This window comes from Otolemur garnettii, unplaced genomic scaffold (genome assembly GCF_000181295.1).
Source record: "Otolemur garnettii isolate 467f Iridium unplaced genomic scaffold, OtoGar3 scaffold00035, whole genome shotgun sequence".
Lineage (NCBI taxonomy): Eukaryota > Metazoa > Chordata > Mammalia > Primates > Galagidae > Otolemur > Otolemur garnettii.
This window is the reverse complement of record NW_003852430.1, coordinates 8,639,350-8,657,310: the sequence shown is the minus strand read 5'-3', so window position 1 is coordinate 8,657,310 and position 17,961 is coordinate 8,639,350. Positions and strand designations below refer to the sequence as shown.

The following is a 17,961-nucleotide window of genomic DNA, read 5'->3' as shown; positions in this document are numbered from 1 at the left end:
TATATGACAATCTATGTGACCAGGGGTTTTTTTTTTTTCAATTGATAAATTGGCACTCTGGTTTTAGTCACATAGTCATGTTTAAACAGCATGAATCAAATTTTCAGTTCCTAATCTCCTCAACCAAGATAGGAGCAAGTGTGGAGATGATACAAGCATAGGGCATGGCCATGAGACCCAGCAGCTTAATTATACTTTTACTTATGAAGGTCTACATACCTTTTCATATATTAATGTTTTTCAAGCATATTTAATATAATATTACTAATAAACTTTGTATAGAAAACAGATCAGTGGAACAACTATAATTAAAGCATCTCAGGATCCCAAACCCTGCCCGGTATTCTCTCTTGCCAAAAACTGGGAAGAGGGGAGAAAATATAGAACCTTAGATATAAAATGAGGATATAAACATAAAAAAGTATACATTAAATATGGTATCTTCCATATAAGTCCATAGCACTGTATTTGAAGACTTCTCTGTAAGGGATGATTTTTTAAAAATTTAAATTACCAAAATTATGCAAGAAGAAATAAAGACCAATAAGCAAGTGCACTATTGGAGGCCATGAAACTAAGTGATGAATGTTTGAAATGCAGACCAGCAATGAGAATAGGATATGAGGTATCTTTAAACCGACATGAAAGCTTATGATCTTGCTTATGTTCTCAATGGAGAACCATAGAGGACTCTTTAAACAGGGAAATAATATATTCAAATTCATGTTTAAATAAGATAAATTTGGCAAGAATTAAACATAGGAGAGATGAAAGTAAAGAGAACAAGTTAAGAAGTATTTGGATGAGTACAGACAGGGGATGAAAAAGGCGTTGCAAATATAATTGTTCCACTGATCTAAGAACCAGTAACATGAAATAACTCATAGATGTCTAATAGAATCCAGGTGTGAATCTATCTGATCCTGGGGGTGTATGTGTGTGTTAAATATAGATAGGGAGATTTTTCAGCTGAATCCTATCATACATATAAATAACTGATACCAACCCTACTGAAATTTTTCCAAAAGATTGAAAAAAAGAGAATCCTCTTTAATTCATTCTATGATGCCAGTATCACCCTAATACCAAAGCCAGGAAACTGTGGAGCAAAAAAATAAAACTACAGGCCAATATCCTTGATGAACATAGATGCAAGTATCCTCAACAATATACTAGCAAACCAAATTCAGCATCAAAACAAAGAGATGATTTGCCACATTGAAGTAGGTTTTATCCCAGGTTCAACATGCGCAAGTCAATAAATGTAATTTACCACAAAAACCATATGGTCATCTCAATAGATACAGAAAAAGCATTTGATAAAATCCAGCATTTTTTCCTACTAATAACCCTCATCAAACTACTCATAGAAGGAACATAGCTCAAAATTATAAAAGCCATATGTGGTAAACCAACTCATAGCCAATATTATGCCAAATTAGGAAAAGTTGTAAGAGTCTCCCCCAAAAAGTAGGACAAAACAAGGATGCCCACTTTCAACACTTCTATTCAACATAGTACCCAAGTCCTAGCCAAAGTAATCAGGCAAGAGAAAGAAATAAAGAGTATTTATTTATTTATTTATTTAAACAGAGTCTCACTATGTCATCCTCAGTAGAGTGCTGTGATGTCACAGCTCACAGGAACCTCTAACTCTTGGGTTTAAGCAATTCTCTTGCCTCAGCCTCCCAAGTAGCTGGGACTATAGGCACCCACCACAGCAGCCGGCTATTTTTTTGTTGCAGTTGTCATTATTGTTTAGCAGGCCCAAGCCAGTTCAAACTTGGTATATATACTCTTATAAATAGAAAATCCTAAAGATTTCTCCAAAAGATTCCTAGATGTAATAAAGTCTCAGGTTACAAAATCAACACACACAGGAACATTTCTATATACTAATCACAACCAAGATGGACACAAAATCAGAGACTCAATCTTATTTATTATGGATAATAATTATAAAATAGTTAACATATTTAGTATAATATTTAATATAAAATAAAATACTATGTAATATTTTTGAAAGATATTACATATTTAATATAATCAAATATAATAAATATTTACATTTATTATTTAAATATTTATAATAAATGTAAAAATATTTTGAATTTATAATAAATAATAAACATTTAAGATAAATAAATTAATTAATTAATAATAATAATTAATAAATAATAATAAACATTTAAGATAAATAAATAAATAAAAAGCACCCTAGAAATATAGGAGGCAAAAATATCTTCACAAGGAAAATTAGAAAACTGATGAAAGAAATCATAGATGACACAAATAGAAAAATATGCTCATAGATTAAAAGAATCAACATTGTTAAAATACTCAGGCTGCCCAAAGTGATTTTCAGTTTCCACACAATCCCTATCAAAATACCAACATCATATTTCACAGACTTAGAGAAAATATCTCTATGTTTCAATTGGAACCAAGAAAGAGCCTGAATAGCCAAAGAAGTCTTAAGCAAAAAGAATGAATCTGGAGGCTTCACAAAACCAGACTTCAAATTCTTCCATAAGTCTGTCGTAACCAAAGCAACATGGTATTGATACAAAAAGTAGGGACGTAGACTAATGGAAAAGAATCAACTGTCTAGACTTAAAACACCTACCTATAACCAACTGATCTTTGACAAAACAGATAACAACATGGGGAAAGGAAGCCTCCTTCAATAAAGGCGCTGGGCAAATTGGATTGCTACTGGAGAAGAATGGAACAGGATCCATATCTCTTACCACTCACAAAAATTAGTTCAAGATAGATAAAAGACGCAAATAGAAGGCATGAAACTGTAAAAATTTTAGAAGAAAATTTAGGAAAAACTCTTCTGGACATTGACATGGACAAATTACTCAGAATGCAAAAAACAAATGTAGGAAAAATAAAAATAAACAAATGGGAATTAATTAAACTAAAAAGCTTCTCCATATAAAAGAAATAATAAACAGTAGTGGCCAATCTATAGGATGGGAGAAAATATTTGCAAACTTTGCATTTGGCAAAGAACTAATATTCAGAATCTACGAAGAACTCAACTCATCAGGAAAAACATAAATAACCCCATTAAAAAGTGAGCAAATGACGTGCAGAGACATTTTTCAAAACAAGATATACAAATGGCCAAACAAATATGAAATAATTCTTAACAACACTAATAATCAGAGAAGTGCAAATTAAAAGCACAGTAAGTACCATTTTGCTATAGTCAGAATGGCCATTATTAAAAAGCCAATAAACAAAATATACTGAGGCAGATGAAGTGAAAAGGAAACACTGACACACTGTTGGCGGGAATATAAATTAATATAATCCCTGTGGAAAATAGTATAGATATTTGAAAAAGAACTAAAAGTAGACCTACCATTTAATCCAGCAATCTCACTACTGAATATCTAGCCCCAAATAAAAGTTATTATATCAAAAAGATACCTGCACTTATCTGTTCATTTCAGCACAATTTACGACACCAAAGATATGGAATCAACTGAAGTGTACACCAACTGATGGATGGGTAAAGAAAACATAGTATATGTGTATGCACACACACACACACACACACGCACACATATGCTATGGAATACTATTTACACATATGCTATGGAATATTTTTCATTCTTAAAAAAGAATGAAATAATGTCTTTTGTAGCAACTCAGATGGAATTAGATGCAGCAACTTTGATGGATGGCATGTAATGAAACTGCACTTGTACCCCCAAATGTATTAAAATTTTAAAAAGAATAAAATAACTGATAAAATAAATTATGCGGTGGTGGGAGGTTAGAGAACATAGATTTTGATGACTATTTCAAGATTATTACTTGAACAATTTGGTAGATAGAAATTCTAAACTTAAATATAAAACAAAATATAAGAGACATGTTTTATTCATTCATCAAACATTTATTATCTACCAAAAATGTTCTATTTTCTTGGGGCACACCAAGAAATTAAGCCTTGCTGCCTGCATTTAAAGAACTCTTAGCTGTCATACAGTGAGTCACATGGGAAAATCTTATTATGCAGTTGAATAAGAGTTGTAATAAAAATATATATTTGTGTTGATAACTCTATATTGGAAAATAGGATCAAATTTCAAAGAGAAAAATAAAAAACTTGGATATATTGAGTTTAGGTTACCTCTGTTTTTTCCAAGTAGATATGTCTAGCAGACAGCTACCTATAGAAAGTTAGGATCTGTCTGTGTTAAAGATAAAAAAGTTGGGAGCTTTTAGAAACAAGAAAGTAGCTAAAGTTATGAGAACAAATGAAATCACTCAGGAAAAGTTTCTAAACCAGAGAACAAGGTATAGGAATAGACTAGAGAAAGTTCAGTAGCCATTATGGCATGTCAAGTACAGGGCAAGATATTTATAGTTCTTTGTATCTTTCTTGTCCTCGCTTTATTGTTACTACATCCAAGGTATTGTTGGTGTGCTAAACGATGTTTTATTAGTTTTCTTTTATAAGAGGAAGGAAGCGGGGTCATAGGTTCAGGAGTCAGATTTTTGATAGGATCAAATGGCAGATCACGATGATCAGCCATTTGTTAACAGAGAAATCAAGGGAGGACCGAGGTTGTTGCCCGATTGGACTTGACAGTGAAGGATGGGAGAGAACGCTTTTCATACATATTGTTTCCTTGCGCAGCTCCCTTCATGCCTGCCGTGGAGGGCTGAAGTGGCTACGGTTCAGAGGAAAACTGTTAGTTCTGATTTTTGCAAGTGCTTTTCTGTGGGGAAAAAAGGAGATGCAGCAAAAACAACAGCAGTTCTAACCGAAACAACAGAGTAGCCAAAAATTTTCATCAGGCATTTAACACATTAATCAATCTTTAGGACTTGATCTGATGTCAATGTCTAACATACAGAAATTTTATAAAAGTAATAATTTAGTCCATATCATTTAGGTCATCTAACTCTAATTGTTTTCATTCTAAAATAAACAAAAATATAATGCATTAAAAAAAATTAGTGTAATTTATATACAATCTGTACACCGTGTTACACTTCTGTGTGTATATATACTAGATATAAATCTTTAAGATATCAATAATTACATGTAATTGATTAACAATTATTTTAATTGATCATTATAATAAATAAGTTATAAATAACTAAGTATAATTATGTATATATCAGATTTAAATTTATTTCATGCGTTTGGGGATTTATTTTACCATTTTGGTATAATAGAAATGTTTATAATTTCTATATCTTTAATAATCTTGGTTAGATTTATTATTTTTTAATGACGAATGTTTCTTTAAGGAAAGAGATATATGGACTTCTAAATGGTGATGTTCATTTTAATCACAGAATTTAAAATCAGAACCATAAATGAAACAACATAATATTTTTAAGTGAAAACAAAACATTTATTAATAATGGCAGTAAATCAATCATCACTTATTTATGAACTTAGTCAGAGAGTTTATACGATGTTCTTTCTGGGGGAAATGAGAAAAAGACTCACCAGAAACATTGCAATAGTACTAGATTTTACTTTCTATTGATTGAATCAAATCTATTTCTGTTATAAAGGAGAAAACAATATTATGATTGTTTTAGTGCTAAGAATTTCAGTGAAGTTGTATGTTGATCATTTGTGGGCCACTGTACTTGTAGCTTTATTTATATATTAGTATGCCGAATTCTAAAGTTAGATCATAGAAGACTTATGCAAAGCCAAGGGCACTTTAACACACATTGTACACAAAGGAGACCCCTTCCTATTCAGAATGAACAACATTTATGTTCCTTGGTTTCATTGTGTTCAGGGCACAGATATTAATCTTTTTCGTGTTTTCTTTAGCAGTACTCTGTGGAGCTCTCCTGTATAAAATTTCAATGAGTTGTTATTAATTGACTGTGGTTCTAATTCATACCATAGAACTCTATTGAGTGAAAAAGAATTAAATTCATCTATATTTTCAACATCAAGTACTCAAACTCTCTACTGTGGTTTCAAAGCTTCCTTTGACAATTTGAGAGTTCTATCTTTGAATATAATAGAAGAACTTAAAATATTCCCCTTCCAAGTTGATTTATTGGATAGCCCCATGACTCAGAATTAATTTTATTTTGTTAACTACATAAAAGTTAATATAATTAGTTTGATTGGCCCATATGATCTTTTAACACAATTAAACATTGCAGAGTATATTTTAGATATCTATTTGGTAATCACAAACCACCAATTAAATACTATATAATTTATTTTTTAAGATGATTAATATATGTTTCTGTGTAAAGGCATTGCTGTTGTTTTTTCTCATTTGTAATTGGAAGAGAAATAAATTTGGAGTGTGTTCAAATAGCATCGCCTGAAGAGGCTTTTGGAAGCAGCAGGAAAACACTCTGCCTAACCCCAATTAGTCTTGTTTTCCATATTTAGGGCAGTTCTGTTTTTCAACATATCCACTAAACACAGTGATAATGAAAATTAATATGGTTAGAAAGCAATTCAATAGCAAATGTTTATTGCTCATAATTGTTGTTTCCTGTCATAATTTTCATAAAACCTGTCAGTTCTAAAAAACAGGTTTAGAAGTGTGTGAGTCAGAAAGTAGGCAGGTGTACCTGAATTATAGAATAGACTTTCTCCTGCAAAGAGGGAAGTCGTTTTGTAGCAAATTGAATTATAGTTTTATTGCACTTTGTGAGTTTACGACTTCTCAGACTAAGTAAGACCTGCTTATGGATGTAAATAATTTTATTCAGACATAAACCCATACACAAAGACTGTCCTCACCCCCAAATTTTCCTGTGGTCTTATTAATGATGTGAAGTGGTTTAACCACGAGAAAAATACTGGAACTTCATTCTTACAGTTTTAATTATAGAAGTATATTTGTGTTTTTCATCAAAACTACCACAAATGAAAATTTTGGCTGCATTTGTATTTGACTAAAAATGTAGTATTTTCCTAAAATGAGTGAAACTGGTCAAGCTATAGGAGAATGCAAAGATGAATCAAGCACAGAACTTATGTATAATATAGGGGGACAGATGAGTCAGGGTTTATGGACTGTCATTTCTATCTAGTGCGACATCTCACACTAAGTTCAATGTGCTGTTACCACAAAAAATGCCCAAGAGGGAAGGTTGGTAAACTTTCTTAGGATTCCCTAAAAACTCATCTACACCAGGATGAAAACTTCTAACAAATCCCAACTTGGGGGTTCCCTCCAGGAAACTAGAAACTGAGCTACCTAAGGGTGACGTTCATATATTTTTCTCATCACTGTATTCCTTGATGGGTAGTTGGCATGTAGTAGTGACTCAATAGGTATTTGCCAAATAAATGAAATCATATTTTTTGAATAAATGAATAAATTTCCAATAGGACAAGTTAAAAAAATGAAAATATAGAGCTTAAAGTTATATCTATGAGAGACTAAACAGATAGGCAGCCTCCAAATAGTTGCCAAGTTATATATTAAGGATCCTATTTACTTATAACCCAAGTCCATCTCTCTGTAATCTTAACATTTTTCTATTGCTGTAACAGCTTCCAAATTCCTCATCTGAAATTCCCCAGTCTATTGCTAGACACAGTGCATTTGTACTTGATTGGCATTGTGGTTTTTCTCCTTATAATATTATTAAAACTAGGCCCTGGGCAGTGCAGTATCTGCTAAACGTTCTATTCATCCATCCACTGGAAACTCCAACTATATCATGGGCTTTTCTGATCGCGAGAAAGCAAACTCACTTTCTAAACTCCTACTTCCTCAAATGCCTTCTCAAAAGTTCATTTACTGAAAACATCCTATTTCTCCTAATTAAAGTCAATGTACTTCCCTCATCCAGAGTAACAGATTTACCATATTATCTCCTGTATTCCACACCAATAACAACAAAATTGCAACATAAGATAGAAAGCATTGCATAGACAAAATGAGTAGTGGATATACTACAAGGAGTTCAAATTTAGGAGAAGGTGCATGTGGGCTCTGAATTAAAAGAGGATTTTTAGGAAGCATGTTCCAGACAGATAAAACAGTCCGAATAGAGGCAGGACACCAGAAGAAAGAGGGTACAACCAGTAACTATGTATGTACGTGTGGAAGCACTGAAAATATGATGATGAGGAGCCTGGGTTTACTTGATAATTATTCTGCAGTCACTGAAGGCTTTGACCACAGGTGTCAGATGATTACAACTGAATGAAATGGACGTGACAGCAATGACAACTAATAGACCCTCTAGGAAGGGAGACCAGCTAGAAAGAAGCTGTTGCAACAGCTGAGTTGAAATGTAACGAGAACTTAAATAAGAGGAGTGGTAGCAGAAAGAAGGATGCTGGGTTTGATCTAAAAAAGAGGTGTCAAGAAGTAGCAGCTAGTTTGAAAAGAGATGGGTGGATAATGATGCCGAATTTCTAAGCTTGGAAGAGCAAGTGCTGTGAGTAAGAGGGTGGAGGAGGCGCAGATTTAGAAAAGCCACGATGATTAGATGACCCAAGACAGAGCCTTGCTAACTATGTGCATTATGGAATGGTTGCAAGAACAGTCTGCCAAAAAACTTACCGCATCGGTAAGAAGACAACCAAAGTATAGTACAGTGTCGGGAAAGGGAGAGAAAAAGTTGTAATAAAAATGATTATTTAGTAGTATGGAACTTTCTAGGCATCTGAGCACTGATGAAGGATTTGCTACCAAGGCCTTAATGACTTTTGACAAAAGTAGATTCAATAAAATACAGACCAGGTAAGCATATTTTAAGGAGTTAAAGATTGTGTGTAAAAGGCCAGAGAATGGTACACTATCTCCTTCCGTATAACTCAACTCAAGCAGTGCGTTCATAGAGAAGCAGTACTAGGCATACCTGACAAGCAGGCCGAAGTTATAGACATCAACAAAATGTTAAAAATCAACTTTTTCTGGCACACAAGGACATGATGCTTTAAACAAAATGAAGTGCCATACCTAAAAGCAAGATTTAACTAGGAAGTATTACTGATATAAAAAGTGTCAGTTTTTACAGAAGAAAGAGAATTTTAGAGACATGATTTTGGAAAAAAATACTGTTGCAGAAGCCTATTTTGCGGACTTCACCTCTCACTCTCTCCCACCCCCCACATCTGACAGTGTGTTTGGGGGTAGCTTCAACTGGATCACTTCTGAATCACTTGGAATTAACAGCAAGGACCACGGACCCATAGACCATACATTTATATCTGTCAAAAAGCTAAAAAGGCTTGGGAGTAGGGGGCGGCGGACAGACTGTGTTTGGGAATTACCTATACCCCCACACACAGTAGGACAGAGAATGGCACGGAATACAGGGGTCTTTACCATGGGCTAGTTATGAGCCACTCAGCTAAAAAAGTTAGCCTGGAGTTATTTCCGGTTCCCCACAAATGGTTCTCCTACATGGGTGACCAAAATGGCCTTAACCCCCCCTCAGGGGACTAAACTTCAGCTTCTCCTCACTCTCAGGCCCTGACCTCACTTTCTTGTAGCAGTTACTTTAGAAAACTTTCCATTATAATTTCTTTCTCTTCCCCCTTTGAAATGTATTTTAAGAACTTTTTGTCCAGTTTGTAAGCCAGGATGTCTTTCTCAAGAACTTGGAAATGTAATCATCAAAGAAGATAGCACCCCTGTCTCTCAGCCTCTGGGGAAGGGTAGGAGCCTGACTTCAGTGGGTCTCTTGCTTCAAGTTGCAAAACTACATCCTGATACAAAGATATATAAAGTTTAGATTTCCTTCGGGTAAAGACAATGGCTTATGTTTGCCCTCTCACACTGGCTCTTAAAAAACCTCCCATCCTCTGGGTGCAGTGGTTACGCCTGTCATCCCAACGCTATGGGAGGCCCAAGTGAGTGGAATGCCTGAGCTCAGGAGTTCAAGACCAGCCTGAGCCAGAGTAAGACCCCATCTCTAAAAACAGCTGGGTATTGTGGCAGGCACCTGTAGTCCCAGCTACTTGGGAGGCTGAGGCAAGAGAATCGCTTGACCCAAGAGTTTGAGGTTGCTCTGAACCGTGACACTACAGTACTCTATCGAGGGCAACATAGTAAGACTCTGTCTCAAAAAAAAAAAAAAAGAAAGAAAAGAAAAAAAAAGTCCTCTCATCTTTTATTTCAAAAGAGCTGTGGTCAAACTCAGCTCTGCCCTCTCTCCTCAGTTACAACAGTCTTGAAAAAAGTGTTCCTTGACTGTTTAACTTGATCTGTGCAACTTTTGCATTAACACAGACAAGTCATCACGGACAGCTAGAGTCTGGGTAGAACATGAAAAATCAGAACAGCACCAAGGTAGAAGCCACCAGCCAAAGGCAGGCAACAGCTACAATTTCTAGGACTCGCAGTTTGCGAAGGGTTTCCAAAGATCGCCACAAATGCTCATGAGTCACAGGGTCGCCAGACTGAGCCGCTAAAAATACAGCACACTCAGTTAAATTTAAATTTCAAATAAACAGAAGGGGGGTTGGTCTATCTGGGGAAATGCTTGAGATGTATTTATACAAAAGAAGTATTAGTTGTTTATCTGAAATTCAAATTTAACTGAGCATCTTATATAGGTCTTTCTACATGAGAGAAACAATCAGCTGTTTTTCCACTTTCTCTTTTTTATTATTATTGTTAGATCACAACTGTGTATATTACTGCATGTATGGGGTACAATGTGCAGATTTTATATATAATTTGTAATGTTTACATCAAATATGAGGTGAATGATGTGTTAAACAATCAGTTTTAAACATGTGCCGTGCCTAAAGAGCGAGAAACCAGCTTACGACAGTCTCCGTTGCCGGCTTCACAGCTGGTCTTTACTGTGTACTTTGCTCTCCTTTACACCCCACCTTGTTTTCTCCCTATTCAGGAGGATTACAAAGGGCAGGGAGCCTTAAGGGAGGTTGGGGGGAGGTGGTAAAAAGAACAAAAACCACCTTACTCCTGCCTCCAAAGGAAAACAGCACGCATCAGGACCCCTACAGGGCTCGGCTTATGGAGAGGTGCAAGGAAAATCCTGTTTGTGGTGGAAGATTTAAGTGTTAATAAATTAACTAGACTAGATACTACTTTCAGAATAATTATATGACTTAGACTCAGGAACTACCTCATTTTCAACCACAGAAAATGCCCCACATTCTGAGAAAGACAAAAAATAAAGTAGCATTTCTAACATCCCCTGTGCGATGCTTTTTGAATGTAACAATTATCTAGATTTAGAGATGAATAACAAAAAAATACTGTTCAAATCTTATACGCTTCAAGATTTTGTGAAATTAGTCATGTTGGCCAGTGCCTGTGGCTCAGTGGTTAGGGCGCCAGCCCCATATACCGAGGGTGGCGGGTTTCAAACCTGGCCCCAGTCAAACTGCAACAAAAAAATAGCTGGGCATTGTGGTGGGCACCTGTACTCCCAGCTACTTGGGAAGCTGAGGCAAGAGAATTGCCTAAGCCCAGGAGCTGGAAGTTGCTGTGAGCTGTGATGTCACAGCCCTCTAATGAGGGCAATCAAGTAAGACTCTATCTCTAAAAAAAAAAATAATTAGTCATTTCAAACACCAAATTCTCTAAGAATAATTCTAAAACTAATAACCTAGCATATTATAGTACTACTGATAATAAAATATAAAAGCAATATTACAAATCACTGAATATTATTAAAATGCCTCTATGTGACAGTTTTCTAAATTTTGTGTGTCACAGATTTTTTTTTTAACATTTCATCGAGGTATAATTACATAAATGAAATTCATCCATTTTAAGTGTATAACTTGATGTTTTGAAACATATATAAAAAATATTTTAGTGTTTATTATTTTGATATATCACATAGTGATACTCTGAGTCTCCGAGTCTCATTTTAAGTCTCTATTAAAAAACTAGAATTTTTAAATATGTAAGTGTCCAGATTTTTCATAAAATTTCAGGGTGTTTATTGTGCCTTAAAACTCATCTATGAGCATCAGATGTAAATTCTTACTCAAACTCTTTTACTCTGGACCAATGATTAATTATTTGAAATAATGGCTAGAAATGTACGTCTAAACTTCTCCAAATTGTACCTAATCTTTACCTTTTTAAAAGAATGCTAAAAAAAAAAAAAAAGAATGCTGGTTCTTATCTACTTGAATAGCAATATGCTATAGGAACATATTAATATGACTTTTTTCTTTTAGATGCAGCTTTGTTTTTTCCATCCTTCAATGGGAATTCCTATTTAGAACTGCCCTTTTTTCCAACTCTGGATGAGTTGAAGTCTGTCCTGGAGGAGGAACACAACAGAACAGTTACCATCGACTTAACTATAAAAACAAACACTTCCAACGGGACAATTCTCTACAGTGAGTATTAAATGTTTGACCTCTGATATGTCATGTTACTTTCTCAAATGTTAGCTTATTGAATCAATGAATTATTCATTTAAATATTATGGGAAAACTTTTCTAGTCTAGTGCATGAAGCATTACCAAAAAGAAATCCTAGTTCTTTGCCATTGTTTAGAAGTCTTCTTAATTTATGAGTCATCCATTGGAACATGACTTACAAACAGGCTCTGAACCGGCAGGAAAGAATAGAGCAAGCACAGAGATTTGATGGCATATGGCTATTGCAGTAAAACATAAATGCTGCAAATGTTTCAGAGCATATTTTTATGATATAAATCACTAAATATGAATTACATTCAATACTTGCTAACTTCGAAAAAGGCATTCCAAAGCTGGGATTCATTTGACAATCAGGAAAATTGCTGTCTCTCTTTAAGCAATATCTATCATCTTAACCTAAGCTGCTCTTTAAAATAACAAAAAAAGTAATATTAACAGCATTCGTTTAAGGAAATGTCTTTACATCCAGGGCCCTCTGGATTGCTATGCAGAATGTTCACAAGAGTCTCTGTAACCAGAATTTATGGATGATCTTCTTTCTTCTCTGATTGAACATCACTAAAGTGTATGACCAGCAGTATTCAAAATATAACAATTGTTTTATCTCTTTTGAAATGAATGCACAATAGTTTTGACAGTTCCCTATATTAGAGATATAATGTTTCATTCCTTTCATAGGTTATCTACTATGGGGCCACACTTAGTATTTCCCAAATGATTTACTCCTCTACTTTGAAATAGTTTGCTAAATTGATTCACCATTCTGTACTCTCTACACAGAATTTGAGCCTTTTTTTGATTATTTGACTTTGAGTAAAATGCCTCAAGGAAGCATCTTTGAAATCTGGGTGAAATTACAAGTTTTGAAGATTAAATTAAAACAAAGGATTGACATTGTATTTTAGAAAGAAACTAACCTGTCAGAACTAAGCCAGCATTATTTATTCCTTAGGAGCAGAAGTACCCATGTTTAAACGATGGCTTTAGAATGTCTGATTTATTTATGTTGAAAGAGAAAGAGAGAAAAAAAAAAGGAAAGAAAAACTTGTTTCTATATACAAAATCTAAGTGCTGGTAGACAACCGTGAAATTTGGAGGTAATAGTGCATCTCAGGAGAAACAAAACAAAAGACCCAAACATAATAATTGAAATCCACAAGCAAAGTGACTTTCTGACTTTACAATTTTTGAAGTTAGTTATATAGAATTGGAAGGTATTTCCTTGGGGAAAATATATTTTTACCAACTAAAAACAGCTCACAGTCAAAGCAACAACCAAACCCCAGGGATAATCCTGCTCCGAGCTTCTGGCTTGTGCCCACACTGCCTCTCAATGTGCTCTTTCTAAAGGCTGCAGAAATGCACGCCAGGCATATGTACACTCTAAGTTGGAACTTGAATTTAATAAAACTCAAGTTGATGTTAGTGCCACAGGATTATTTTTGCCTTTCTTATGCAACGGCCTACCGAAACAATCAGAGGAGAAACTATTGATAATAAAACAGTGCCACGGTAATCATTACCAGTTTCTGCTCTTTTCACAGCTCTGGATACATCAAACATATTTACTCAAGGGAGTTACCTAATCTGTGAATGTAGGAAGTATTTTTGTCTATAACGCACTCTTTCTGTTCATTCATCAGGTGGTAATTTAATCGTATACTATTGGACATACCTCAGTGGAATGTTTTCTGGGGTGGCTGCTATCTCTCCTCTTAGAATTTGTCAGCCTCATAAGGGCCCCACAACAGACAAACACAAAGACTTTTGTGATTCCATTAGAGACCCATAGTTTAAAAAGTGTTTCTTAATTTGACATAAGGGATCATTTTCTTTCTTTTGAAATCAGTATATTGTGCGTAAGAGAAAATTAAGACAGATGTTTCACTTTCAATTTTAAGGACTGGTTTTGTTGGGGTTGTTTGGGGGTTATTTTTGCTTTTGGTTTTGCCATTTATTGTTTTCTTTCCTGAAACAGTTCAACTCAATTCCACTTCACAAACATTTATTGAACATTTGTATTTTATGTCATCAAATATTTAAGGGACACGGATGGAGAAATATCAGGCTGCTAAGCGGATGTCAGCTTTGAATTATATTCCTAGTTCAAAACTGTACCTTTATCTTGTCTCAGTTTGCCTCACCAACTAATTGATGTTGAAAAGGAACAAAAGAAAGATAAAACTTGAATCCTTATGGGGTTACAGTAAAAATCCTTAGAAAGGATAGCTTTAAAAAAAGAACCCTCTGTGGGAGAGAGAGAGCTCTGAGAGGAGCAGTCAAGATGAAAAGCACGCTTTCTGAATCTTCCACTGAACCAATTCAGAATTCTGGAACCTAGTCAAAGAAGCTACTAGTAGGTCACGGGAGAAGGGATGAGACCACACACAGAATCCTCTAGGTGCACTTTGAGAAAATGAGCTCTATTCAGCAAGCAGTATCAATCAGGAGGTTTCATCACAGGATGTGTTACTATGCCGTCAGATCCATTCTGTGCTGCCTCTTTGAAAAGGAATAAGTGTGCCCTGTAGAAATATGTCATCTTTGAGAATTAGAAGCAGACATGTGACCGAGTCCCAGGAGGCAAATTCTATCTGTAGCTCCAGTGGGAGGACAGGATTCAGAAGCAATCTTTATGTTACTTCAAGTTTGTATGTAAAGTAGAAAACAGAAGAAAGACCAGTCTTAGGCATTTGTTACAGAGAGGAATGGACAGACAAGGGATCACAGAGGCCTCTCTTTTTTGCATTTAGGAAGGACTAAAAGAATAGATTTCTGATACTGTTAGACAAAAACAAATTACACGTAAAGAGTGATAACATCTGCCTTTCTCTGTAAAATGATTTCCACCAGATACACAGGACTGTTGTTAGGTACTCAGGATGTATTTTTTCCAACGATGTGGGAGGCCCATGAAATCCCACTGCTTTTCCTGACACCATATTAGAAAGCATCTTCGTTCCTTATAGGGAAGGAGTTTGCTCAGTTGGTTTAATGAATTTTACGGTGTGCACCATAAGACTTTTCGAATATTTTTGTCCCTCCTTAGTGGCTCCCAATAGGGCTAGCTCCAGATGGCTATGGGAAGGAGCAGGGTTGGAAGCATGGATTGATGAATTCATGCACCACCACTTGTGAGGTACTTAGAAACTTCTTGTCACTGACTCTTATCTTTCTTTTAAGACAGCAAAGCCAAATTTCAAGTGCCTAGAAAGTAAGTATACAGCATTTTTCTAGGTGCTGGGAGGAATGCGCAGTTGATAAAGAGATGGTCTATATCCCTAATTTCTCACCATTTAGTGCAGAGATACTATCTATACTATGTAATTCTATGGAAAGCTGATGTGAAAAATCTCACATTAGACATATAAATGAAGAACTGGGGCAGAATAAAGACTTTCATTATATCAGGAGTCCATGCTTATCTCTCCTTAATAAATAAGGAACTCCTCCTCATCCAGAACTCCATTTAAAAGTTTGCTACTCACCCAGCTCCTCAGTACCTCGGTCAGTACCTTGCATACAGCAAGGGCTTGATTGCAGTAGTTCTTAAAGTTCCATTTGTGAGTTATTCAACCTTCATGGTGGTGATGAACAGTGAGTAGATATTGAATCTTTATTTGAGGAATTTATCCTGTTTAACATTGTTAGACTTTTTTACTCTGATAAATAGAAATAAAACATAACTTAAAGATAATTTTTTTCATGCTTCTATTTGAAAAATCAGGAGCTGAGCAGGGGTTGGCAAATTTTCCCATAACAAGAAACAACTATTTTTGCCAGCCATACAGTTCAATTCTGCCATTTTAGTATGAAAGCATCCACAGACTATATGTAAAAGAATGGGTGTGGCTTTGTTCCAATAAAACTTTATTTAGAACATCAAACCTAGGAAGAGTTTGGTCCATGAGCCATAGTTTTCCAACCATTGACCTAGAATGATGTGATTCACTAAACGTCTCTTGAACTAGAACAATTGGATTCTACATCTGTGATTGAAATATATGAAGAAATAAGTCACTGAGAGATATACCTCTGCCTCTGAAGTAACCACCCCGGGGGGACAGGTCAGCCAGGAACAAGCTTGCTTTCAGTGGACAGAGGCAGGGCAAAAACAAATAGACAAAAACAAGCAAATGATCCCAGTCAAGGATGGAAATAATTTCCATGCTCATCTCCAGAAAAGTATAACCCAGGGTACAAGAAAATTACCCTGGAACAGGATTACCTGGCTCTTTAGGAAAGTTGCTCTATATCCCTGTGCCTCCATTTCTTTAAAATGGAATAATAAGAATGATGATGACTATATCCAAGATATCAAAAATATGTTGCAAGGATTGAGAGAGTTAATGCATTTAACCTGCTTAAAACAGGCACCTTGCAAGCCTGTGCCTGTTCATGAAGGGAAGGAGGGAAAGGAAGTTCTGAGGGAGAGGGAGTTTGGATGGTTTGGATGAAATCTCCCTCATAATTTGTCTAGGGAAGTAAGGTGAAGACACTAGGGAATTAGTGGCCCTGGTTGCGACATTTTTGTCTAAGAAGTAGCATTAGTGTTACATTCATTTGATAACCATCTTCACCATGACAAAGAATAAACTAAAAAAAAAAATCCTGGAATCAGGAATGGGAGAGTAGTAGAAATAGACAAAATAGTGTGATTTGGGGTTTTCATTTTTATTCATTTCACCCAAATGAAGAGACTCCATCCCCCTAGTAATCAGGTACTAACAAGTGTTTTTTACTGGTTAAGCAGGGCAGACTAGCAGGCTTGGAAAAATTAAAATAGGCCGTCTATAAATTTCAGAAGCTGGCCCAAAAGCCGATCTCCAGAAGCTTGTAATCAACATGTGTTTAATAATTAATTACCCCTTTCAGGCTGTTGCCATGTTCTTTTGGTTCTCCCCAAAGCTTCTCTGTTGGCCATCTTTCCACTGACCACGTAACTCCCTTAACACCAGGACTACCCATGTCAGCATCACCGCGCTAAAGTGTCTGCAAACCATGAGCAGCTGCTGCTGAGGTTGCTACTGGAATTCCTGCTGCTATACACAAATCCAAACCGTTGGGGGCAGCCAGGAAAGAATGGTTATAAAGCTACAACAGAAGCATCTGTGCTTGGTAGGGAACTCAGTGCGAGCTTAGAAAACAGTCTTTGTCACCTGCCATGAAGGTGGCACCCGGGATGGAGACATAAGCTGACTGCTGCCACAGGTGGTCCTGATTGAAATGTCCGCAGGTGACCTAAGGGTAGGTGTAAACTGCACTCAGCTGGGAGCTAACTGTACCATGCAAGGTAAACCCAGTAACTTTTCTGTATCTCACTTTCACTGCAATGATGCAGCTATAGTTTTATTACCAAACTTGCATATGATGTTTTTTTGAAAAATGTAAAACACCATAAAAATGTAAGGAGTTATTTCTTTTAAGAGGGATGATAGAAATCCTTGTCACTATCTAGAAATTTCCAAATTTGATAATCTGTTTTAGCTAACTTAAAGATGAGTACTATCTGTCCTCATCACTATTAATTCTATAAGAAATGATGTTAAAGTTTATTTCAATCCAACTGATAACCAAGGCATTTCTTTTGAATGTTA

At 35.5% G+C, this 17,961-nt stretch overlaps 1 protein-coding gene across 1 annotated transcript in view; it reads left to right on the top strand.

The window, feature by feature from the left end:
- The window catches only part of EYS (eyes shut homolog (Drosophila)), a 1,547,934-nt gene that overhangs the window by 1,242,366 nt on the left and 287,607 nt on the right, over nucleotides 1-17,961 (top strand). Inside the window, exon 31 of the mRNA XM_012805052.1 lies at nucleotides 12,155-12,319. Within this exon, the coding sequence (XP_012660506.1) occupies nucleotides 12,155-12,319 (165 nt within the window). The remainder of the gene's footprint in view (nucleotides 1-12,154; nucleotides 12,320-17,961) is intronic.